Source organism: Larus michahellis, chromosome 18, assembly GCF_964199755.1.
Source record: "Larus michahellis chromosome 18, bLarMic1.1, whole genome shotgun sequence".
NCBI lineage: Eukaryota > Metazoa > Chordata > Aves > Charadriiformes > Laridae > Larus > Larus michahellis.
Genome location: NC_133913.1, coordinates 1,240,251 through 1,259,696, shown reverse-complemented (window position 1 = coordinate 1,259,696; position 19,446 = coordinate 1,240,251). Strand labels below are relative to the sequence as shown.

The 19,446-nt window shown below is 41.5% G+C and overlaps 1 protein-coding gene across 1 annotated transcript in view; it reads left to right on the top strand.

The window, feature by feature from the left end:
• The window catches only part of NPEPPS (aminopeptidase puromycin sensitive), a 38,435-nt gene that overhangs the window by 8,468 nt on the left and 10,521 nt on the right, over nt 1-19,446 (top strand). The window contains exons 2-12 of the mRNA XM_074561607.1: nt 545-629; nt 9,024-9,101; nt 9,985-10,106; nt 11,042-11,149; nt 12,086-12,286; nt 12,730-12,826; nt 12,932-12,965; nt 14,393-14,507; nt 17,034-17,198; nt 18,269-18,373; nt 18,677-18,737. Of these exons, the coding sequence (XP_074417708.1) occupies nt 545-629; nt 9,024-9,101; nt 9,985-10,106; nt 11,042-11,149; nt 12,086-12,286; nt 12,730-12,826; nt 12,932-12,965; nt 14,393-14,507; nt 17,034-17,198; nt 18,269-18,373; nt 18,677-18,737 (1,171 nt within the window). The remainder of the gene's footprint in view (nt 1-544; nt 630-9,023; nt 9,102-9,984; nt 10,107-11,041; nt 11,150-12,085; nt 12,287-12,729; nt 12,827-12,931; nt 12,966-14,392; nt 14,508-17,033; nt 17,199-18,268; nt 18,374-18,676; nt 18,738-19,446) is intronic.

Sequence of the window (19,446 nt, the reverse complement as noted above, 5' to 3'; positions counted from 1 at the left end):
AGCTGGCAGAAGGAAAGCTTTCAGGAAAATGTAAAGGCGAATTTCTTGGCAGATGTTTTTAACCTAAGATGTTTTTACAGTGTCGACAGCTTAGAACCTGGTACCGTAGGTTGTATTTCTGATCGTCTCTGAAAGACGTTTGCATTCGAAGGCTTTTACTATAGTCTCCTGTAGGTCATCTCTAACAGGAAGCTTACAGGCTCTCTATCTATTTTTATTGGTCTTGGATTCCCAGGCATGTACAAGGGCCCTATTGTCAAACTTTCATACCAATTTTTAACAGGCAGTCCATTCCCTTAAATAATTTACTGTGTTGATAAGTAGGCCTAGATGGCTTGAACATGATTCAAGTACACATGTCCCGGAACAAATGAGACCAGTCAGTGAAATATCTTTTTTACCGCTCTCAACCGCTAAATTTTGTTTCAAACACTGATGATGGAGGGAGTTTCAGATCAAAGGGAGGCGGGAGTGCCTACTTAAGGGAGCTCAAGGGAGTAGGGGACACCATTTCTTCCTGATGCTCATAAAATTTCTCTTCCAGGTGAAACAGGCAACCAACCAAATTGTGATGAACTGTGCTGACATTGACATTATTACAGCTTCCTATGCGCCAGAAGGAGATGAAGGTAGGATTGCTTTTTTTCTGGAGTTTTTACCTGTTAATCCATTTCATTTCTGATGTGAGATGCTGCTGCCAGCAGTTAACAAATTTGCAAAATTGCATCATAGTTTGATAAGTTAACCTATCCCTAGAAGCACAAAATGAATTATCTAACCTTTATTCTCTCCTCGTCACTACCATTTGCATTATGTTTAAAAAAAGTTACCTCAAGCTTCCGTGGAATCTGCGTTCTACTCTGTCATGCCTGTGTGTCATAGGCAAAAGGGTGTTTGTTTACATTTTGATTTATCTTTATACCAGGTGGTTGTGTAAGAACATGATCTGTACCTATGGACTTCACAGTATTGACAAAATCTCTGACAAGGTCTTAGATAAGGAATGCATCAATAATGGCCTGCAGTAAGAAATGCTCATAGGGAAGGATTTGGAAAAGCACAGAAGACACTTAATTGACCTTTGTTCTGAGCGTAGGGCAACACGGAAAAAAGGTGATTGTGTGGAGGAGACAACGGTTGGGGTCTGGCTCGGCGAAAGGCTGGAAGTTGCTGGCAAAATCGAAGAAGCAGCACCTGTTTGTGAGACACAGTTATAGTAGTTGACATCTTCCCCAATTATATTTTGAGGAGATTTAGCAGACGCAAAAAAAGCTTTAGCAATTGAAGCATGAAATGATTAAGGTGTGGAAAATAAACTCCTTGAAACAGAGCGATAGTCTAACAGTGTGCAAAGCCTTTTGGTTTTCTTATGAGCCATTGCTGTTTTAAACACAGTAGCTATTTGGTCCGCTGCGTACGATTGTTTCTTAAGTCCCTCAGACAAGAAAAGGCACTGCAGAGCTTCCCTTTCTATAAGGAAAATGCCACAATAATGTCGTGAAGCACTTTATTAAAACCATGATTGTGAATTAAAGGAATGATCTTGATGATGGCTAGGAGAAAGGTGTTCCTTTGATTAGATTTAAACTTCCCTAGTATGTTTATCCCACAGCTGAAGGAAGTTGGAGAGAAGGGCTGTGTTTGTCCAAACACCTAAAGAAGAAAAGAAATCTTAAATTTTCTGGACTGGATTTGGTAGGAACAATTCCAGTTCTTGTTGTAGTGACGTTATCCTATGGCTAATAGCTTTGTCTGTGGCGAGTCCGCAACGCGTCTTTGCATTTAAATTGTTTTTTTTTTTTTGTTTTAATATAGCGTTAAAGAAACCAGAGGACTTCTTAAGTGCAGTTGGGAGCTGCCAAGTGGTGCTTAGGTGGATGGGGAGCCCCATCCGAAGGAAGCGGAGTTTTCAGTGCGTGTTGTGGAAAAGCAGAGCTCGCTGCAGGAAGCGCAGTCGCAGCGAGAGAGGGCGGCAGAGAAAAGTGTTCCCAAAGAGCCTGGAGTCTGGCCACCCGGTTTTGATAGTGAAAGAATAGGGCCCTGTTTCCTGCGTGCCTGATTTGGGCTCCCGGGTTGTCCCCTGGCGCTCCATTCCTGCGTGCCTTTCACACGCTGCCGTTAGTGATCGTTAGTTGATTGGATGCACTGTGTTGCTAAGCGCTCCTGGAGTTATTTCTTATTCTGAGTAATGAGGCGATAACAAGAGTGGTAGTAATAGCAGAGTGTTTATGGAGGCTGTTCCACCTACCACCGTGTCACCGGCCCAAACCACCTATTAATTTTTTATTTTGTCATTGAGAAAAATGAAAATAAATGGAGAAGGTACCTAGGAATAAAGTCTCTTTACAGTCAAATCAGGAAAAATACTTATAATGGAGAGGATCTCTATTTTAATGTATTATCTTTGTTGTTTTCAAAGCTGATTTCCCTCTCGTAGAAGTCTATTTTACTATTTTTTAACAGTGATATACTCTCCTTGTAGCTTCAGAGTATTAATAGTAGGCCTTAGCTTGAAAGTATTAATAGTAGATCTTAATGGAGACTTAAAACTAATTACACTGGAAATGAGTTTCTGTGGCTTAAATTCCTTCATTCTGATTTTTCACATAGCCTGGAACGTGGCGCTCCGGATGCCCAGGAACAGGAGTCCAGCGCTCTGGCTGCAGTACAGGCGCTCACCTCTTGTATCATAAATACTTGAGGTGCAGCTTTATCGCATGTTTACTATAATTATACTCAGGCTTCATGGGGTTAAAACATATCCTTCGGTTTGGTAAACTGCCAACTAGTATAATGGCTTTGGAAGTAAAATTGCATGAAATTGGCAGACTGTTTGCTGGCACCTGTTGATAGAGATCAAGTCAGTCTTACTAATGCTGCTATTGTGCACAGCTTTTGGATGGTAATTGTATAACTGGTCTCAAAAACAGAGTACGAAATACAGTCCAGTGAACCAACAGAAATATCAGCCAGATCATTTGGATTTAGTTACTTAGGTGAGCCTCCTACCCATTGCCTATAAAGTGTGTTTGAAAACAAGTGAGAAGTTAGTGTCATTTTCTCCTTTAAAGGCTCTAGTGAAAATTTGTTACTCTTTTAGTTCTGTACCTCAGTGGGGAAGAATTTGTCTCACGCTTGTCTCTGAATGGGAGACAAAAGATAGTCGGTCGCTTATCTTCTTTCAAGTGTGGCTCTGTTCTGAAAAGTAGCTGTGTGGAAAGGAGGGCTTCTTGTTCAACAGATACCTTTCCCTTGTTTATGGAGGTGATCTGTTGACTTTTGTGCAGAACAGTTTATTCTTTTCCTAATAATAATTTTCCTAATAATTCCTAATAATCTTGTTAATCTTGAGTGCCTACTGCACCTGGGCTTGTACAACAACGGAAATCTTTGCTAGAACTGTGGGCCATGTTTTCCCTCCCCTCCTGATCGCTCTTTTAGAGATGGATACAGCAGAGGGTGGAACTTGGTCTTTGGAATTTTAATGCAGATTTGCAGGGAAATCACATTATTGCCCAATATTTGACAGGAAGCTGGGGGGAGGATCTCTGGAGCTTTAAAGTCAAAGTAAAAAATTTTGCTGTGTAATCCACAATTGAGTGATGGTGAATAATAAACCAGGAGAGATTGATTACTCGGTACTTTGGAGGAGAAAAATACTCTGTTTAGTCATAAAACTAGTGGAGTGACTGTAACTGGAGAATTTGCTGTTTGTGCCAGGTACGCTGTCATGGAACAAAGCTACTCAAAAGACTGAGTTTCCGTTGCCGAAGTTACGACTGGCTCCTCCCATTAGTCATAAGGAGCAATTGGTTTTGTTTTTTCCAGAAGCCAGTTTTTAGCATTTGTAGGGCAATGTTTATAGTGCAGCCTTAGCGTTTAGGCGTGCGTGTGCTGCACTGCCTTTGTCCAAATGGTTGACTTTGCTCGGCTGAATAAATGTTTCTGAAGTTAAATTTTAGGGGATTGAGTTTCATGCTTAGTGAATGCTCGGTGGTTGGAGCTTCCTGTGAGTCTCTCATTCAAGAAGCTGTGAAATTGTGATGGAGTTGTACTGGTGAACTACATCGTCATTAGCTTGGAAAGCTTTTCAGATACTGGGGCATCTAAAGCAGCTTCTTAAATTTAGAGATGCTTGGGGGGTAGCAGTTGGCAATTTCAGATAGAAAATGACCAACAACCATAGTGGTGTTTGTTTAGCAGAAATAATTGAGTGAACTTTGATTTGTACTTCAACCTTTAAAAGGTTTTAAGGCCAGAACTCATTATGTCAGTCTTTTCCTTCCTAGTGTGGTAGGGACACGCTTGGATGCTAGTGCTAGAGGCTGGTTACACCAGAGCCTCAGCTGCTGGTTAGAAACAACAAGAAAAGATCAGGAGTGCTCATGGAAAGCAGCGTGACCCCAGTGTCTCCAAACAGTGCTTTCCCTTGGGCTGGGATCGCGAACATTTTCACAGTGATCGTCAGGCAGTCCGAAGTCCTGCTGCTGTGGAAAGGGACAATGACGCTTGTTCTTTCTCCCTTCCTTCTGTTGGCGTTCGTGTTTGTACTGTTTAGCAGCCATGCGGGTCAGGAAACTGCACTGGCTGAAAACTGCCTCTACAAGGGAAAAAAAAAAAATAGGCAGCTTGGAGACAGATCATCTTCCTGATCCTGAGGATTGTATGTGAATGCCCGTGGAAGGAAGGGAATGGGAACATGCAGCTGGGGCCAGGTGGGAAAAATGAGACTACTGTCTCTGCCCATAGCTGACTGGATTTGTTTAAGCCAGTTGTGAAACCTTCCTTTGTTGTAGAAAAGCTCATCTTCATCCTTTCTTCTGGAGAGGGCTTGATGCGACAGAATTTTGAAAGGTAGGTTTTTTTTAAGGAGGCCTGGGCTGCGTTGGCACGGATGGTTTGGGAATATCCAATACGGGAGAATACTTCTGACTCCTTTAAAGGATTTTACAACCACTGGTTTGAAACACGTGAAAAGATGTGAAAGGGCTCGAAAGCATTAGCATTCTGGGGAACTGCATCGGCGTAGCTCGGCAGCTAATGCTGAAGGAGGACAGTGCATGCTATGTCGACATGTAGATGTTTCGAGCTAACGGGTTTAATTTGCAGATGGAGTAGGCAGAGTGCACACAGTCACTGCAGCTCAGTTGATGAATGCAAGTTCATTAAGCCACCATACCTTAATTGCCTGTGACTTCGCCATGCCATGGAATGAGGGCTACTTGAAAAAAAAAATTCCATCTCTCGCACTTGGCTTTGTCTTCGCTTTGAAATACATGCACATTTGACGTTGCTTAAAACCTTTGGCTAGGATCCGTGTTTATAAGCATGTAATACAGAAATTGGGATCATTAATTGATGCGTCCATCTGGTTACTGTGCAATTTCAGGAAGTACTCTGTAGAAGGACTGTAATTTATTTTAAAAGCTATTGTAAAATTTGAAATGTAGTGCCCTGAGTTTGGGAGGGTTGCTAGATCTGATTTTTTAATGCGTTTTTTCCAAAGACATGGAGCACTAGCAGCTTTTTATTTTCTCATGCAGCTTGGTCCAGACTGTGTACTAATGTGCTAGTGATTAACTTGCAACCTTGCAGTGCCAAACTCTCCAAAGTTAGAAGGCTGCCAAAACTGTGTTGTTCTCTTCAGGAGCTTTTGTATTCAACACTGTTAGGAATTCAGACAGCCTTTTGCTGCAATTACATCTTTGTTATAAGCAGTTCTCTTAAACTCTAACAAAAAGTATTGTTGATGGTTTTCCATGATTCTTTTGCTCTGGATTAAATTATTGGCACTGAATAGTTTTGGTTTTTTGTTTTTTTTTTTTTGTTTTTTTTTTTAAATAATAATGTAACTTTGAATTTTTCATTTATATTCTGCTGTTTCAGAAATTGGTGTATAAGCAACTGCTTTGAGAATGACAAAAGATTGCTGGAGTCGTGCGTGGAAAGACTCTTTTAGGCACCAACACCTCAATGAATGCGGGTCTTGTGAAACTGTAAATGGGTGTTACCTTCTGTTCCAGGTGTAATCTGGCCATTGCTTTTTAAGCGTGGACCAGAGGCGGGTTGTCACGGCAGATGGGACGGTCCCGGGGTGTGACAGGGACCCTCCTTTGATGGGGATGGGGATGTGCTGGGAGCGCTCGGCATCCCCCAGGAGGTGGCTGCTTCCAGCCTATTTAAACTATAAACTTGTTTAAGCACTGTTTCTAACCTTAGGGGTAATTGGGATCTAACAGTGTAAAATTAAAGGTGAGAAGCTCTTTGAAACAAGGTTGCTTTTGGCAATGTGTTCGTCTGCCTTCCCAGGCTGTTGCGGGGGCCGGGGGAACAACAGCTGAAGGTCTTCACTTTCTTCTGTGGATGGTAACGTCTACCTGCGTCTTTCCTACCACATGTTAAAAAGATTATAAAGTAGCGGAGCTACAGATTCAAATACGCTTCTTAGGAGAGCTTCGCATTTAGAGAGGAGGAGGGGGGAAACTCGATATTCATTGTCAACTTTTGGCAGAAGATCTGCATAACACGCATTCTTCTCTATTTCTCAGTTTCAGTAGGTTAGAACTATGATCCTGAAGTCATGGTATTGTTTGTCTTCGGTATCAGATTGTTTCCATTAGAAGCTGTAAAAAGATACAAATGTTTTTGGTTTGCTGTGGTCATTTTAAAATACACGGGGGGCGGAGGGATTCTGCGTTCTTGTACTGATCTTTATCAGCCGTTTCTCAGGTTTTCATTTAGCCTCTGACCACAGGCTGACAGCTCAGCATCTGCAGGTTGTCCGGCAGCGGGATTCCTCCCAGGAAGGCTAACATAAATTTCCGACAGGTATTCAGCCCGTCCTTCCTCCTGACCAGGGTCACCCACGTGCTACCGCAGAACAACGGGTTTGTTGTCTGTTGGACTCTAAAGATAGCCGGGGTCAAAATTAATCGGATCGAAGCGATGTAGTCAGCGATCAGCCCCACTCTCTTCCTGGGAAGCCCACTTTCAGACTAGTATATCGTACATGGCTGTTGTTCCCCTGAATATCTTCTCTCCAACTCTCACATAATGTCTCCTTTTCTGCCTCAGTATTCCGCAGAGTTAGAAGAAGAAAAGCTAAACCTTTAATTCTTGTTGCTCGCTGCCCAACGCATGCTGGCAGTGTGATGTCCTTGGCACGTGTTCTGTTTAAATGGTCTATCTCATCCCTCTTACAGTTGATTTTAAAAATCTTGGAACTCCTCAGTAGAGACTAGTAGTCTAAAGTTCTTCTACCTGATCCTTCTTGAATTTATTTTTGTATTTTATTTTTTTTTTACAGCTAGAATTGTTTTATTGTAAGCAGTTACATATTATGTACCCCAGCGTGGTGGTTAGCTCTGATTAAATGCTGAGCAGAGCACTGCGAAACCGATAGTTAAGACTAATGCATTCATGCAGTTTCTGCATTTATGTTCTCTGTGAGCAGAGGTTGGTATTTACTCTGACTTAAGGCTGAAATCCTACTATTCCAGAATAAATAGCACTTTAAATTTTATAAAAATAAAAACATGTTTCCAGTTATTTTGTCACATATGGAACAACTTAGCTGAACATCTTGCGAATGTGCTTAGGCTGCCTCTGAAACCGAATACCTGGATTCTTGTAGTGATATTTGAGCGTGGAAGGCGGGTCGTTCTGTAAATTAAGGTGTTGTTTCAAACAAGCCTTGTCATTCGGAATTCCATGTAATGAAGGAGTTGATATAGTGGTACATTTTTCTTTTAGGGTGTTCACCTCAATGTATCACAGCACTTTCCAGTATTCTTTTTTGCCCTTTTTCTCTGTGACCGTTCAAAAGTAGTATCTGTTTCAGTAGATAACTGAAGCTATTTACTGAATCTTTCTTCCTAGGTCAATTTTGAAAGTATCTGAAAATGTTGCTAGACCCTTGGTAGCATTTCAATATCCTCTGTGTGTTTGCACTTCCATTTGAGTGATGTAAGCGGGATGGGGCAGGCAGCTTGTACTGAACTGCCAGATGTTTATTGTATTTTTAAATCTAGAATTATCCATCAGTATGTCTGCATAGGAAGGTGTATCGCTGTGTCCAGGCTTACCACATTTGGTAGTTAAGACGCTGATGTGTGGTAGAAAGCATTACTCAGTTATTTTGGTGTTGATTTGCATTCCTTGAAGATAGCTCGTTACTGCGGTGGTTGAGTATAGACTGACACAGGCAGTGGGACTTGCAGTGAGGTCCTGTGTAGCTGTTTTAGATATTTTTTTTTGGTTGAAGGAGCACAGATGTGCATCGCCTTGGATGCAGCGAGTGGGACTTGATGAATTGGGAAGGAAGAAGCAACACCAGGTGTCCTCTCTTGGTTCTGCTAACTCTTAAGCTGCAGGACAGTTTAATTCCCGTGTACCAATTCCTTCCCTGCATCTATCCAGCTTGGCCTCCCAATTTGGCTATTTCCATCTACAAATAGATGTACTGCCATGTAAATGCCATACTGCTTAATATTCTGGTTGATTTTGGATGCCCTCGCTGCAAGGTATATAAACTCCAAGGTAGGTCTCTGGTTCAGAAGACAATTTTTAAATAAAATCAACATTGTGTTTTTCTTGGTGGTGAAAACCAAACACCACCACCTTGCTGTGGATATTGGTGTGCTTTTCAAAGTGAGATCCACAGATTAGTTTAATAAGTCATAAGCATACTGTGTGGAATAATTAATAAGAATCCTGCTGCACTGATGTAAGCATTTAATATTGAGGGGAAGTTTAATGCAATATTTTACCATTTGTCAGGATTTTGTAGTCATTACCGGCGTTCCTGGAGGTGTACAGGGTACTGTTCTCACTGTGGGTGGTGTTTTCTTTTGTTGCTTGCGTTTATATCATTCTGGATTGTTCAAAATCTTCATTGATTTATTCAGTAACTACAGCATGTTCTTTGATTCAGCTGATTTAGTTAATTTTAAATGTTTGTGAGATAAAAAAAAAATATATCTCTGGAGCTTATTTGAACAAAGTAGTCTGGTTTTCTGTTTCAGAGGTGCATGCCACAGGGTTCAACTATCAAAATGAGGATGAAAAGGTCACTCTCTCCTTTCCCAGTACTCTCCAGAAAGGTAAGAGCTGTTTTATGCTTTCTGCTTGCTTCAACCGTGTCTGAAGTTCCCTGAAGTTTCTGACGGCGAATTTAGTGCACCCTGGGGAGTCTGTCCACTGTAAGTCACTTTGTGAGCCTCTGGAATTGGAAATTGTTTCACTGTTGGTGATGTTTGCTTCCAACACCCGAGGCCACTCTAATTATTTACCTGCTATTGGGAGTTAGGCTCGGAACTACTTACGTTAGATACAGATGATCTGTTTTCCTCTTGCTGAGAATGAGCTAATCTGAATTACTGCAGTATTTTCCTAGGTGGGAATGTACTCATTCTTTTGAAACTGCTACAGTTTTTTTTTTTCTCTGAGGAGCTTGTTGATTGAAACTCAGCTCCTCAGCTTGAATAAAGCGGTTTTATTTCATCTTGACAAATACAAATAGAAAGATTCGAGGGGGATCAAACTTTGGTGTTTCATTCTGTGGGGTATTGGCATGCTGCCTCTCTGATCGAGATCAGGTTTCCCCTTTTGCACTGAGACATTGAGGGCAGAATAAATCCCGAGACTAATTGACTTACAAGCTTGAATGCAGCCAATGCTCCATCTTGGCTTTTGTAAAAGACTTCGTAGATGCTATTATTACTTAGTAGCCATCCTATATTTTTGTAAACTTTATTCGAAGGTAAGGATTGTAGGGCCAGACATCTCAAATGGCTTAAGGCAGGTCTGTAAGGAGGGTGAAGGGTTTGAGGGAGGCTGGCAAAAAAAGCGGTGGGTGGAGAAGAGTTAAGGGACATCTTATTTCAGAAGGGCAGTGGGCCAGCTGAGTAGCCTGGAAGGTCCAGACCAAATAAATGTTCTGTTTGGCACGTGCAAATAACAATGTCCCATCTGTTTCTGTTACAGGGACAGGGACGCTAAAGATAGACTTTGTAGGGGAGCTGAACGATAAAATGAAAGGTTTTTACCGAAGTAAATATACCACCCCTACTGGAGACACACGTTATGCTGCTGTCACTCAGTTTGAGGTATGGGCTATATTTTTGTGTTCAGGGAATGTCACTCTCAATATAGGATTTTTTCTTAGAAGAAGCAAAGACCTGATTTCCTAGCTTTAGCTATACCCTCTGGGTAAATTTCAAAAATCCATATTTATTTGCTCCTTGCTCTTAGTGTGGATGGGTAATACTAAAAGCAGCCTTTACATTGCGACTTGAAGGTCAGTAAATTCTGGATCTGGCAAATTCCCCAGCCAAGGATCATGCCGATGTGTGATGCATCGTCTATATACAATAGCGGCAATGTTTAAAAACAGCTGTTGATTTAGATGTGGTCAAATAACTCTGTATAACTATCCTTTGGGAGGTATATTAATTTTTTTAATAGGACACTCTGCCTTTATCTCAGTATCTTAATGACATCCAAAATGAGAGCCAGATTCTGTCTCGAGTATTACGTAAACCCTGGACATAATGACAGAATTTTATACCATATTGTAATTTCATAGTCATCTGCCTGGTTACATAAAAATATGGAGTACGTACCTCGTACAAATAGAACATTTCTTGGGTGCAGTCTACTGACAGAATATAAATAGGTGGTCTTGTGTGTACGCTCTGTGAACGCCTGGGTGCCCTCTCTGCTTTCACATGACTGAGCTTTGCTCCCGTCATGACTCTGCTAAATTTTGCTCAGACTGTAGAATTCCATCAGAGCACAGAGTGCTTTTCAGCTGCCTTTTTTTTTTCTCTTTTTTTTTTTTTTAAACCAAGAGTGAAATAAGTTATCACAGTAAGAATAAAATGCTCTAATGCAGAGGTCAGGAGTGGCAGTGAAGAGACTCTACACCAGTGACCAGCCATTATTGACCCAACTTCTTGCCTGTAAAATGTGCTGAATTTTTGTGTGTGTTTCATTGCCACAGTCTCTTGATTTATTCTTTTAATGCTCTTATTTCCTTCAGGCTACTGACGCTCGCAGAGCTTTCCCTTGCTGGGATGAGCCTGCTATTAAGGCAACATTTGATATTTCTTTGGTGGTTCCTAAAGACAGAGTAGCTTTGTCAAATATGGTAAGTTCTTGATGGGCAAGTAAACCGTGTTTTAAATAAAACTGTAATAATGCCAGCTGATTATTTGATAGTTAATAGCGTGCCTTGGTAACAGCCAGAATTAGGAATATAGGCTGTCTTGCTAGCTATTATTGAGCTGCTCTAAATTGAGAGAACTTTGTAAAAGATGATGTTGTGATATCAAATGCTAGCACAAAAGCTAAACAGGTTGTACAAACCACAGTGGTGTTTCTTTAAAAAAAAAAGAAAAGTCTTAGCATGTGTCATGCCACGTGCTGCTTGATTAAGAGTGACTGGGGGGAAAAAAGGGCCTTTGCGTGTTTATATAGCTCTTATAGCTGCATAAGCAGATGTAGCATTTGAGATAAATAAGCATGTTTTCTGCCCTAGAGGATTTTTGATCAGACCTGGGGAGCAATGTGCAAGTAGAAGTACCTCTCTCACAAATACAAGTGGGCATTTTCAGGTTGCTGCTTTAAATAACGGTGCAAATATTTCTCGAAGATGTTGCTGGAGAAGAGCAAGTCAGTTTAAAAATGGACATTTGTATTCCAGTAGCTAACTTTCATAGTTTCCTGTAGAGTCTAGCCTTGACCGCATGGTTATGGTTTCTGTTTCAGAATTTGAAGTGAAAGCCCAGTGCTTTACTGGGATGCGAGCAATACTCTCTTTCAAGGACAGCAGCTGATACCTGATGTGTTCAGCTGCCTTTGCAGTAATGGAATATAACATATATATACTAAAAAGCACACCTCTATATGTGGTGGGGCAATTTTAGTTAGGAGGGGAACTACATTGTGGTCTGTGTTTTAAAATCATAAAAGAAGTCCGTTCATTTTAAATGCATGACTCATAGTGATGTAATAGTTAGTCAAATGCATTGTGTAATACAGTTTCACTTCCACGAAATTAACTGATTCCCTTTCGTGTTGAAAGAATGTCATTGACCGGAAGCCGTACCCAGACGATGAAAATCTGGTGGAAGTGAAGTTCGCTCGCACCCCCATAATGTCGACATATCTTGTAGCGTTTGTGGTGGGAGAATACGACTTCGTGGAGGCCAGGTCCCTCGACGGCGTCTTAGTGCGTGTTTACACTCCCGTTGGCAAAGCGGAACAAGGAAAGTTTGCATTAGAGGTAAATGCTCTCAGGGTGACACCGTTACTGCTGTAGCGATCAGGCTGGACGTAGCCCTCTCCTCCGTTCGGTCACCTAAATCCATGCAAAGCTCGTGAGGGTGGTTTTTTGCTTTAATGGCTCGGAGAGACCGGGCTTGATATTAAACAGAATTTCAGTTTTGGACAAATGAATGTCTATAATGATGAGAACATACGGTTTGATTCAGTTCTGATTTGGTGATGTAGCCTTTGGTCCAAAGATGATGAGAAGTACTGAAGGGTAGGCTACAGCCTGGGAGAAAAAGGGGATGGGAGTCTTCCAAACCATTGTGCTCTGGAAGCTGGGAATGGGGCTTCTGGAAGAAATCTTGTGTATGCTGCTTTCTTAGGCTGGTTTCAGTCATAAATTTTCAAGTTTTGCCAATTGTTCCAAGTTAACATTTCTCCTCTTATTTCTTACAGGTTGCTGCTAAAACTCTGCCTTTTTATAAGGACTACTTCAATGTTCCTTACCCTCTTCCTAAAATTGATCTCATAGCTATTGCAGACTTTGCTGCTGGTAAAGTAACTCGCTTTATTGATGAACTGTATTTTATTTGAATTTTAAACATTTAGGAAGAGGTGTGAATCAATATCAATAAACCTTTGTATTTATTTTATAAAGGTGCCATGGAGAACTGGGGCCTTGTTACTTATAGGTATGCTGTTAAAATACTGTCTTTCCCCCTCTTTGTTCACTAATTCTTGGAAGTAATTGGATTAGTTTTAGGGAGCTGTAATTACTGGGTATCGTCCCAAGTAAGACTGAGTAAATTCCTTCAACTCCTGCTTCGGTTTGGATAATTTTAACTTCTGCAGCAGCGTGCGTTATTGTACAAATCCTAGGAAGGCAAAAATGAGCTATCACAAGTCCTGTCCAGTGGTGTGAGGTTTTTAAGTCTCTGGCAGCACTGCCTGTTCTACGAGAGAACTTTCTTGGCCGCATTTTCCCCTGTAAAACTTACGTACTTACTGACACAGCTGGAAGAGCTTTTTTAATTTTGTGTTGCAGGCAAGTTGGTAAATTTAGCAGCCACAGTATAACCGTGTGGGTATCAGTAAATCAAAAATATTAACTTGCCATCCTTTTCAGTCTCATTTTTTTTGTTCATTTGGTCAAGCTTTTGTACTTTTGCTTGATATTGTTATCTGTGCTCATTGTTAGAATGATTTTCCTTCATTTCATACAACACTGGTCTCGTAAGCTTTGGACTTTAAATCCCGAAATAGTTTAAATTTCTTCTAAACTTTTAATTTGGCCGAAAAAAATTGAAATGGAAATTTGAGCCCAGGTTTAAAATCTACTTGTCTGCTTATCACAATTCTGATAAAATCTGATATTTTACTCCCTGTGGAGGGGAAAAAAAAAAAAAAAATTATCCTGGACGAGTAGAATTTTTGGAAGCCTTTCTTAACTGTGCTGTTAATTTGCCCCCCACCTCATGCTCAGTTTGGCACGCTTGCTTTATCCCTCTGGGGACAGAAGGTTGGCACAACCTGCAGGCACCATCCGTGTTTTGAGATGTGTGGTTTTTTTCCCCGTTGAGTTGCAGGAGTCCCAAAGTCCTTTCGGACTCACCTGCTCAGTCCTGATGGTGCCAGGGGTGTTTTTAGCGGCGGGTGGTGTGCCCGACCGAGGGAGCGCGTGTGTGCGTACGCGTGTGTGCAGAACCCTGTGCGTCTGCAGTGGCGAGTGTGACGCGGCTGGAAGAGTTGGAATTCCTTTGGGGATGAGGGAGGCAGAAAAGACTCGCTGCGCATCCATCATGCAGTGCCAGGGGAGTTACAGTTCAGGTTCCTAGATTATGTAGGTGAGCTATTTTATAAATAAAGGATAAACTTTCTTGTTCCTGCCTGGGTTTTTGCACTGTCTTCTTGCATGCCGTAAGGAATTATTGCTCCAAAGCATTCCAACAGCTGTGGAACTTACCAAAATAATTTAATGTCTAAACTGAAATAGCTTTTGGTTTCTTTCAGTTGTGCTGATCACTTCTTAGCTTGCTTAGGTAATTTGACCTACTTTTGATTGTGTTTTCTCCCTAGGCGTGTACCACTCTGTTCAGTTATCTTTCTGTCTTAAATACAGGGAGACCGCATTGCTCATTGACCCCAAAAATTCCTGTTCTTCATCTCGCCAGTGGGTTGCTCTGGTTGTAGGACATGAACTGGCTCATCAGTGGTTTGGAAACCTTGTGACCATGGTATCTAACAGTTACAAGTTCTTCTGGTTTTCTTTGACATGTGCTTCATATCACGTGTGTGTTCACGTGCCCCTTAATAGCAGCCATACTACCTTTAAAATAAAAAAATTAAATTTTTAAATAGTGCTTTATTACCATCTTTTTCTTTACTAGAAGAAACATTGAGTTGTTTGAATATAGTCCCAGGTAGAGTGGAGCAGGTGTTCCGAGGAGATGATTTTGGCTAGTCAGGTCACTTAGAAGAAATAATCCGCTGTTTTCCTTTCAGGTAGGCACGGTTCGCTCGTCAGCCTTTCAGACCAAGCGGGCGTATCAGTACCAGCTCAGCGTTGCAAAGTTGTTTTAGTCCCGTAGCTGAAAAGTTGCTCAGTAGTAACTCCTGTGGATTACTCCGTATCTGGGGAGCCAGCTGCCTGAGTGGCTTGATGTTTAAGTGAGAATAAAAGCATATCTGAGGCAGCAAGACTGAAATCTGTAAATAAATTCCATTTAGTGCTAAAAATCGAAACCTGTATCTGTCAGAGCTTCTGCTGTTAACAAATGGCTTCAGCTTACTCTGTTAATTAGATCTGACATTCCTTTTCCCAACACCCTGCAAACAGATGCTTGAATTCACATAATTAACAGGTTAGGAAGTCTCTTGTGTTGTAAGAAACCGGCGTGTTTGATTAAAAAAGCACGGCTTCTGGAGCCCCAAATCTTCATTGTTCTGGCTTTTAGGTTGCTTAACTGAAGTGTGAGTGGATGGAGGGAAGAACCCAGCGTAAATATTAATTTTAACACCAAGCAAAGTTTGTCAGACTTTCCTACAGTATCATGCCTCTTAAAAATCTAGTCAGCTGTGTCCATTGCTGTTTGTGGTAGCACAAGTAGCTTCCATGTGAGAGCAACACAATATTTAAATGGAAAAGTAATATTAAAGTAATATATTTTTAGCTTTTAGTACAGTTAAGCAGCTGGAAGCAAGGGAAGCCAGCATCATGTGCCTGGACAGCACTGTAGGATGCCAGCGAGTGCCTTGGGGACCATTAGTGACTCAGGAACCACTCGTGGTCCTTCAGACCGTTGACAACTGTGGCAGTAAGCTTGAGAAAGTATCATTTACAAGAATCTCTAAAATTGATATTGAATTAGCTTATTATTTTCTTGTTCAAGTTCCAGGTCTGCCAAAAATTTTCTTTAAGAATTTTTTCTTTTTGGTTATTATTTTATGTTCTGTGACGCAACTGTGAAATATGAAAAGACATTCCAGTGTTACTCCTCAATTTCCAAAAGTCGGCTTTTTCTCCTCTGTAATCCGAGGTGCGTACAGCACAGCAGAAAGCCTCGGGAGCATCACTGGTTTAGTTTGCCAGTCCCAGATCTCACTGGCCAGCACGATACGCCAGTTCTGCTGTAGCGAAGACAGAAGAAATAGAAATAGATTTGTGAGCAATTAAGGGTGCCAGTGGGGTAAGAGAGAAGAACAGGGAGGTGAAAAGATTTCGAAGTCCAGCCTAATTGCCCAAGAGTCTGTTTCGCAGTTGCGTTAATCCTTTGGCACCAATCTGCGTGTATTGGAACCTTGTCTTGGAAACAGATGTGATCAGAAATTTAAAAGAAAATTGGATGGTCTCCGCTCTAAAAATAAAGCGGGGCTTATCTGCGTAGAGTTGCAGTCACAGCTTTCCTTATTGAAATTCCACCCTCCCTGGGGTAAGCGTTTCATTCACAGCAGCAGCGGTAGTCCTTTGTAGAGCAGCTCACTGCGCTGATTCTACATCCTGCTCGGTTTCTTTTACCGAAGGGCCCGTATCGTCACAGCCCTGCTCCTCGTAGCTAACCGCCCTTTCACACGTAAAGAATGGTTGGTAAATGCAGTAATGGAAAAGGGTGTTTTCTTCCTCAGTATCCGTAGCTTGTTTCCTTATCTCGCCCATTTCAGTTAAATAGTAGAAATGAAGGGAAGAATTTTAAAATGTCAATGTAACATTCTTATCTTAAAAAAACAAAGCCCACCTTTTGGCTGATGAGAAACGACTTTTAACTGTTTACTACGTTTCAGGTTTCCATAGTCTAGAACGCTTTTTCAGGTTCCAGGTTCTCTCCTTTATGCAAGCATACTCTTTAGCAAAAATACCAAACACAAACCCAAACAAAATTGCTCTTCTGCAGCTGCTGCTACTCAGTTTGAAAAAGACCCTGTCGTCGTGTTGCCCACAAGTCTGCTGCTCTGAACTGTGGCCTTGCATGTCCCTGGCTCTTTTCCCTAGTCTGGCTGATGTTCGTAGCTGTTCCCCCAGCAGTTCTCCTCCACGCAGAGCTTCTAAAACGTAGGACAAGAGGGGAAGGCAGTTGTTGGGTGCTGATCACTCTTCTCGGGCTGACGACTTCTTTATAGAGAGGAAATTGCACTTACAAGTGTTGCCTGTTTCCCTGATTTGTGCTAAACTAGGCCGTGAACAACTTCTCTTTGCTGGAAACTTCTTGTTGATGAAATGAAGCTCTTGGAATTTTGTTCTTTATTCTGCCGTCTTATCTTTCCAGGAATGGTGGACCCATCTCTGGCTGAATGAAGGATTTGCCTCCTGGATCGAGTACCTGTGTGTAGATCACTGTTTCCCAGAGTACGACATCTGGACTCAGTTTGTTTCTGCCGATTACACACGAGCTCAAGAGCTTGATGCCTTAGACAACAGTCATCCTATTGAAGTACGTTCTGTCTTTGCTACTGATTGTCTCCCCTTTTTTTTCTTGTCAACTGGGTGTAAGCTTTTTTTTTCCCCATCAAGAAAAAAGGGAACTTTGCAGTCGTTCACACTGCAAAGGAAAACTGAAGGTTGCATTTGCACTTTGTGGATTTTGCTCTACTTAAATTAGTATCTCAGAAGTGAGGTTTGAGGGTCTGAAGATGGCAGCTTCTGGAGTTGTTCTGCTCTCCTGACTTGAAATGGCAAAGTTGTGGTCAAAACTCATCATTATTTGTGTTTTGTTTTGGTTTCTGATCGAAGTGGGTGGTTTTCTGGCCCTTGAGCACAGTGAAGTAGCTTCTGCCTTACTCCAGTGCTCAACAGCATAAACCGAAGTGCAGCGTAGCCCAGAGCCCAGGCTACCAAGCTTTGCTGGGCTTGTGCTGGTTTCCACCTGAGGCCACCTTAGGTGTTGCTGGGTCCTACTCTCAGAACTGTGAGTGTGATGAAAACACTCTTGAAATAAGGAAGATGGAGCTGGGCTTGGTGCTTTGGAAACAAGGCAGGAGTTCGGTGGTGAAGAGAAAGCAGCAGCAGCGAGCTCCATTCCAGCCAAACTGGGAGCTCTGCTAAAAGGAAACTCCCTTGTAATTCCTAGAGATCACCATGGACGAGTTTTCAGACAGCTTAAGAAATGTTTGGTGTAATAGATGTTGGGAGATGACCTTGCTTTGTACAACAGGTCATTTTAGAGTGACTTACGCATTGAGTGCGTTTCCTGAGTGTGTATTGTTCACCGTCCCAGAATTAAACAACTTCCGCTGTATTTTTTTTGCTTTTGGGTAAGTGTTGAACAAAAGGGATTGAAGCAAGATCCCCAAGTCTATTTGATTAAATGCCAAAACGTAAGTTAAAGTATGTTTGACCTATAAACCAATCCTAACCCAGCCCTCTGTGAATGAGCTCAGTTGACTGGGTGCAGAGACTTCTGCAGTGAGAAAACTCAGCTCATGAAACACTAGAACAAGCAAAATCAAAATCTTTTATGGCAGTTAAAATTGTTCTCACTGTTAAATATCCTGTTTACCACAGGTTAGCGTTGGCCATCCATCCGAAGTAGATGAAATATTCGATGCTATTTCTTACAGCAAGGGAGCATCTGTCATCCGAATGCTGCACGACTACATTGGTGATGAGGTAAAGATTGTTGTTAAAAAGCCAAATGTAGGTTGTCAAATCTTTTTACAGTTAAAAATACTGTTTAAAAAAGAATTAAATCTGTGTATTCTATATTTTGAATACTTTTCTCCAATTTGTGTTTGGGATCTCTTTGGACTTGCCTAGGAGAATTAAGATAGCGGGAAAACATAGAAGGCATTACAGGTGTGCGTTCTGATCCTAACGTGCCTTGGCTGATTCTTGAACATAAATGCGGTGCGGAGGGAGGATGGAAAGACCCTCTGTGCTGCTATAAGTACATATTCAATTGTGTATTCCCAGGACTTTCGGAAAGGAATGAACTTGTATTTAACGAAGTTCCAGCAGAAGAATGCCGCTACAGGTAACTGGTGGTTATTAAATGGTTAAGAAAAGTGATTTCTGGAGACAAAATTTTTAGTGCTAAAGTGATAGATTCTTAAACAGATGTGGTTTTTTTTCCACCTGAGATAACTGAGATGCAAGGAAATAATGGGCTCGTTTCCAGTTTCATGCAATGTGTCCCCTGCACGGGCAGAGTTCAGGATCTCTCGGGGTTCTCTATCTCCGCAGAGCGCGGCTGAGGTGAACTGAACGGGCTGCACTTACCGTTGATGACCACATCTGTGTAGTAATCTAATTTAGAAATAGAGTGTGTTGATTTGCCTTGTAAGCCTTTTGCAAGCTTCCTTTGGCAGTATCGATTGCATGTGCGATTAAACAGTTCAGAGTCTTGTCTAACAGCGCTTTCTTTACTTAAACCTTTTTTGTGTGTCAGGCCTAAATGTGGAAGTGGAACATCACGCTCTGTCAGCCCAAACCAGTCCATGTTCGGTCAGCTCTTTTGGCATAATATAAGAAAAACTTAAGGAAAAGATTCTTTTATTTACCATTTTGAATATTTAATGTTCATTTTTATTATACTGTATCACAGTGTGTGTTTGCATTTTTTTAGTAGTAAAGAAGCTTTCTTCTCCCCTCCCTCCCCCATGAGTGGTTTAAACTATTTCCTTTTTCTTGCCTGTCATCTGTTATGATTTGATAAAAACGCACCCAAAACATAAAGGACAAAG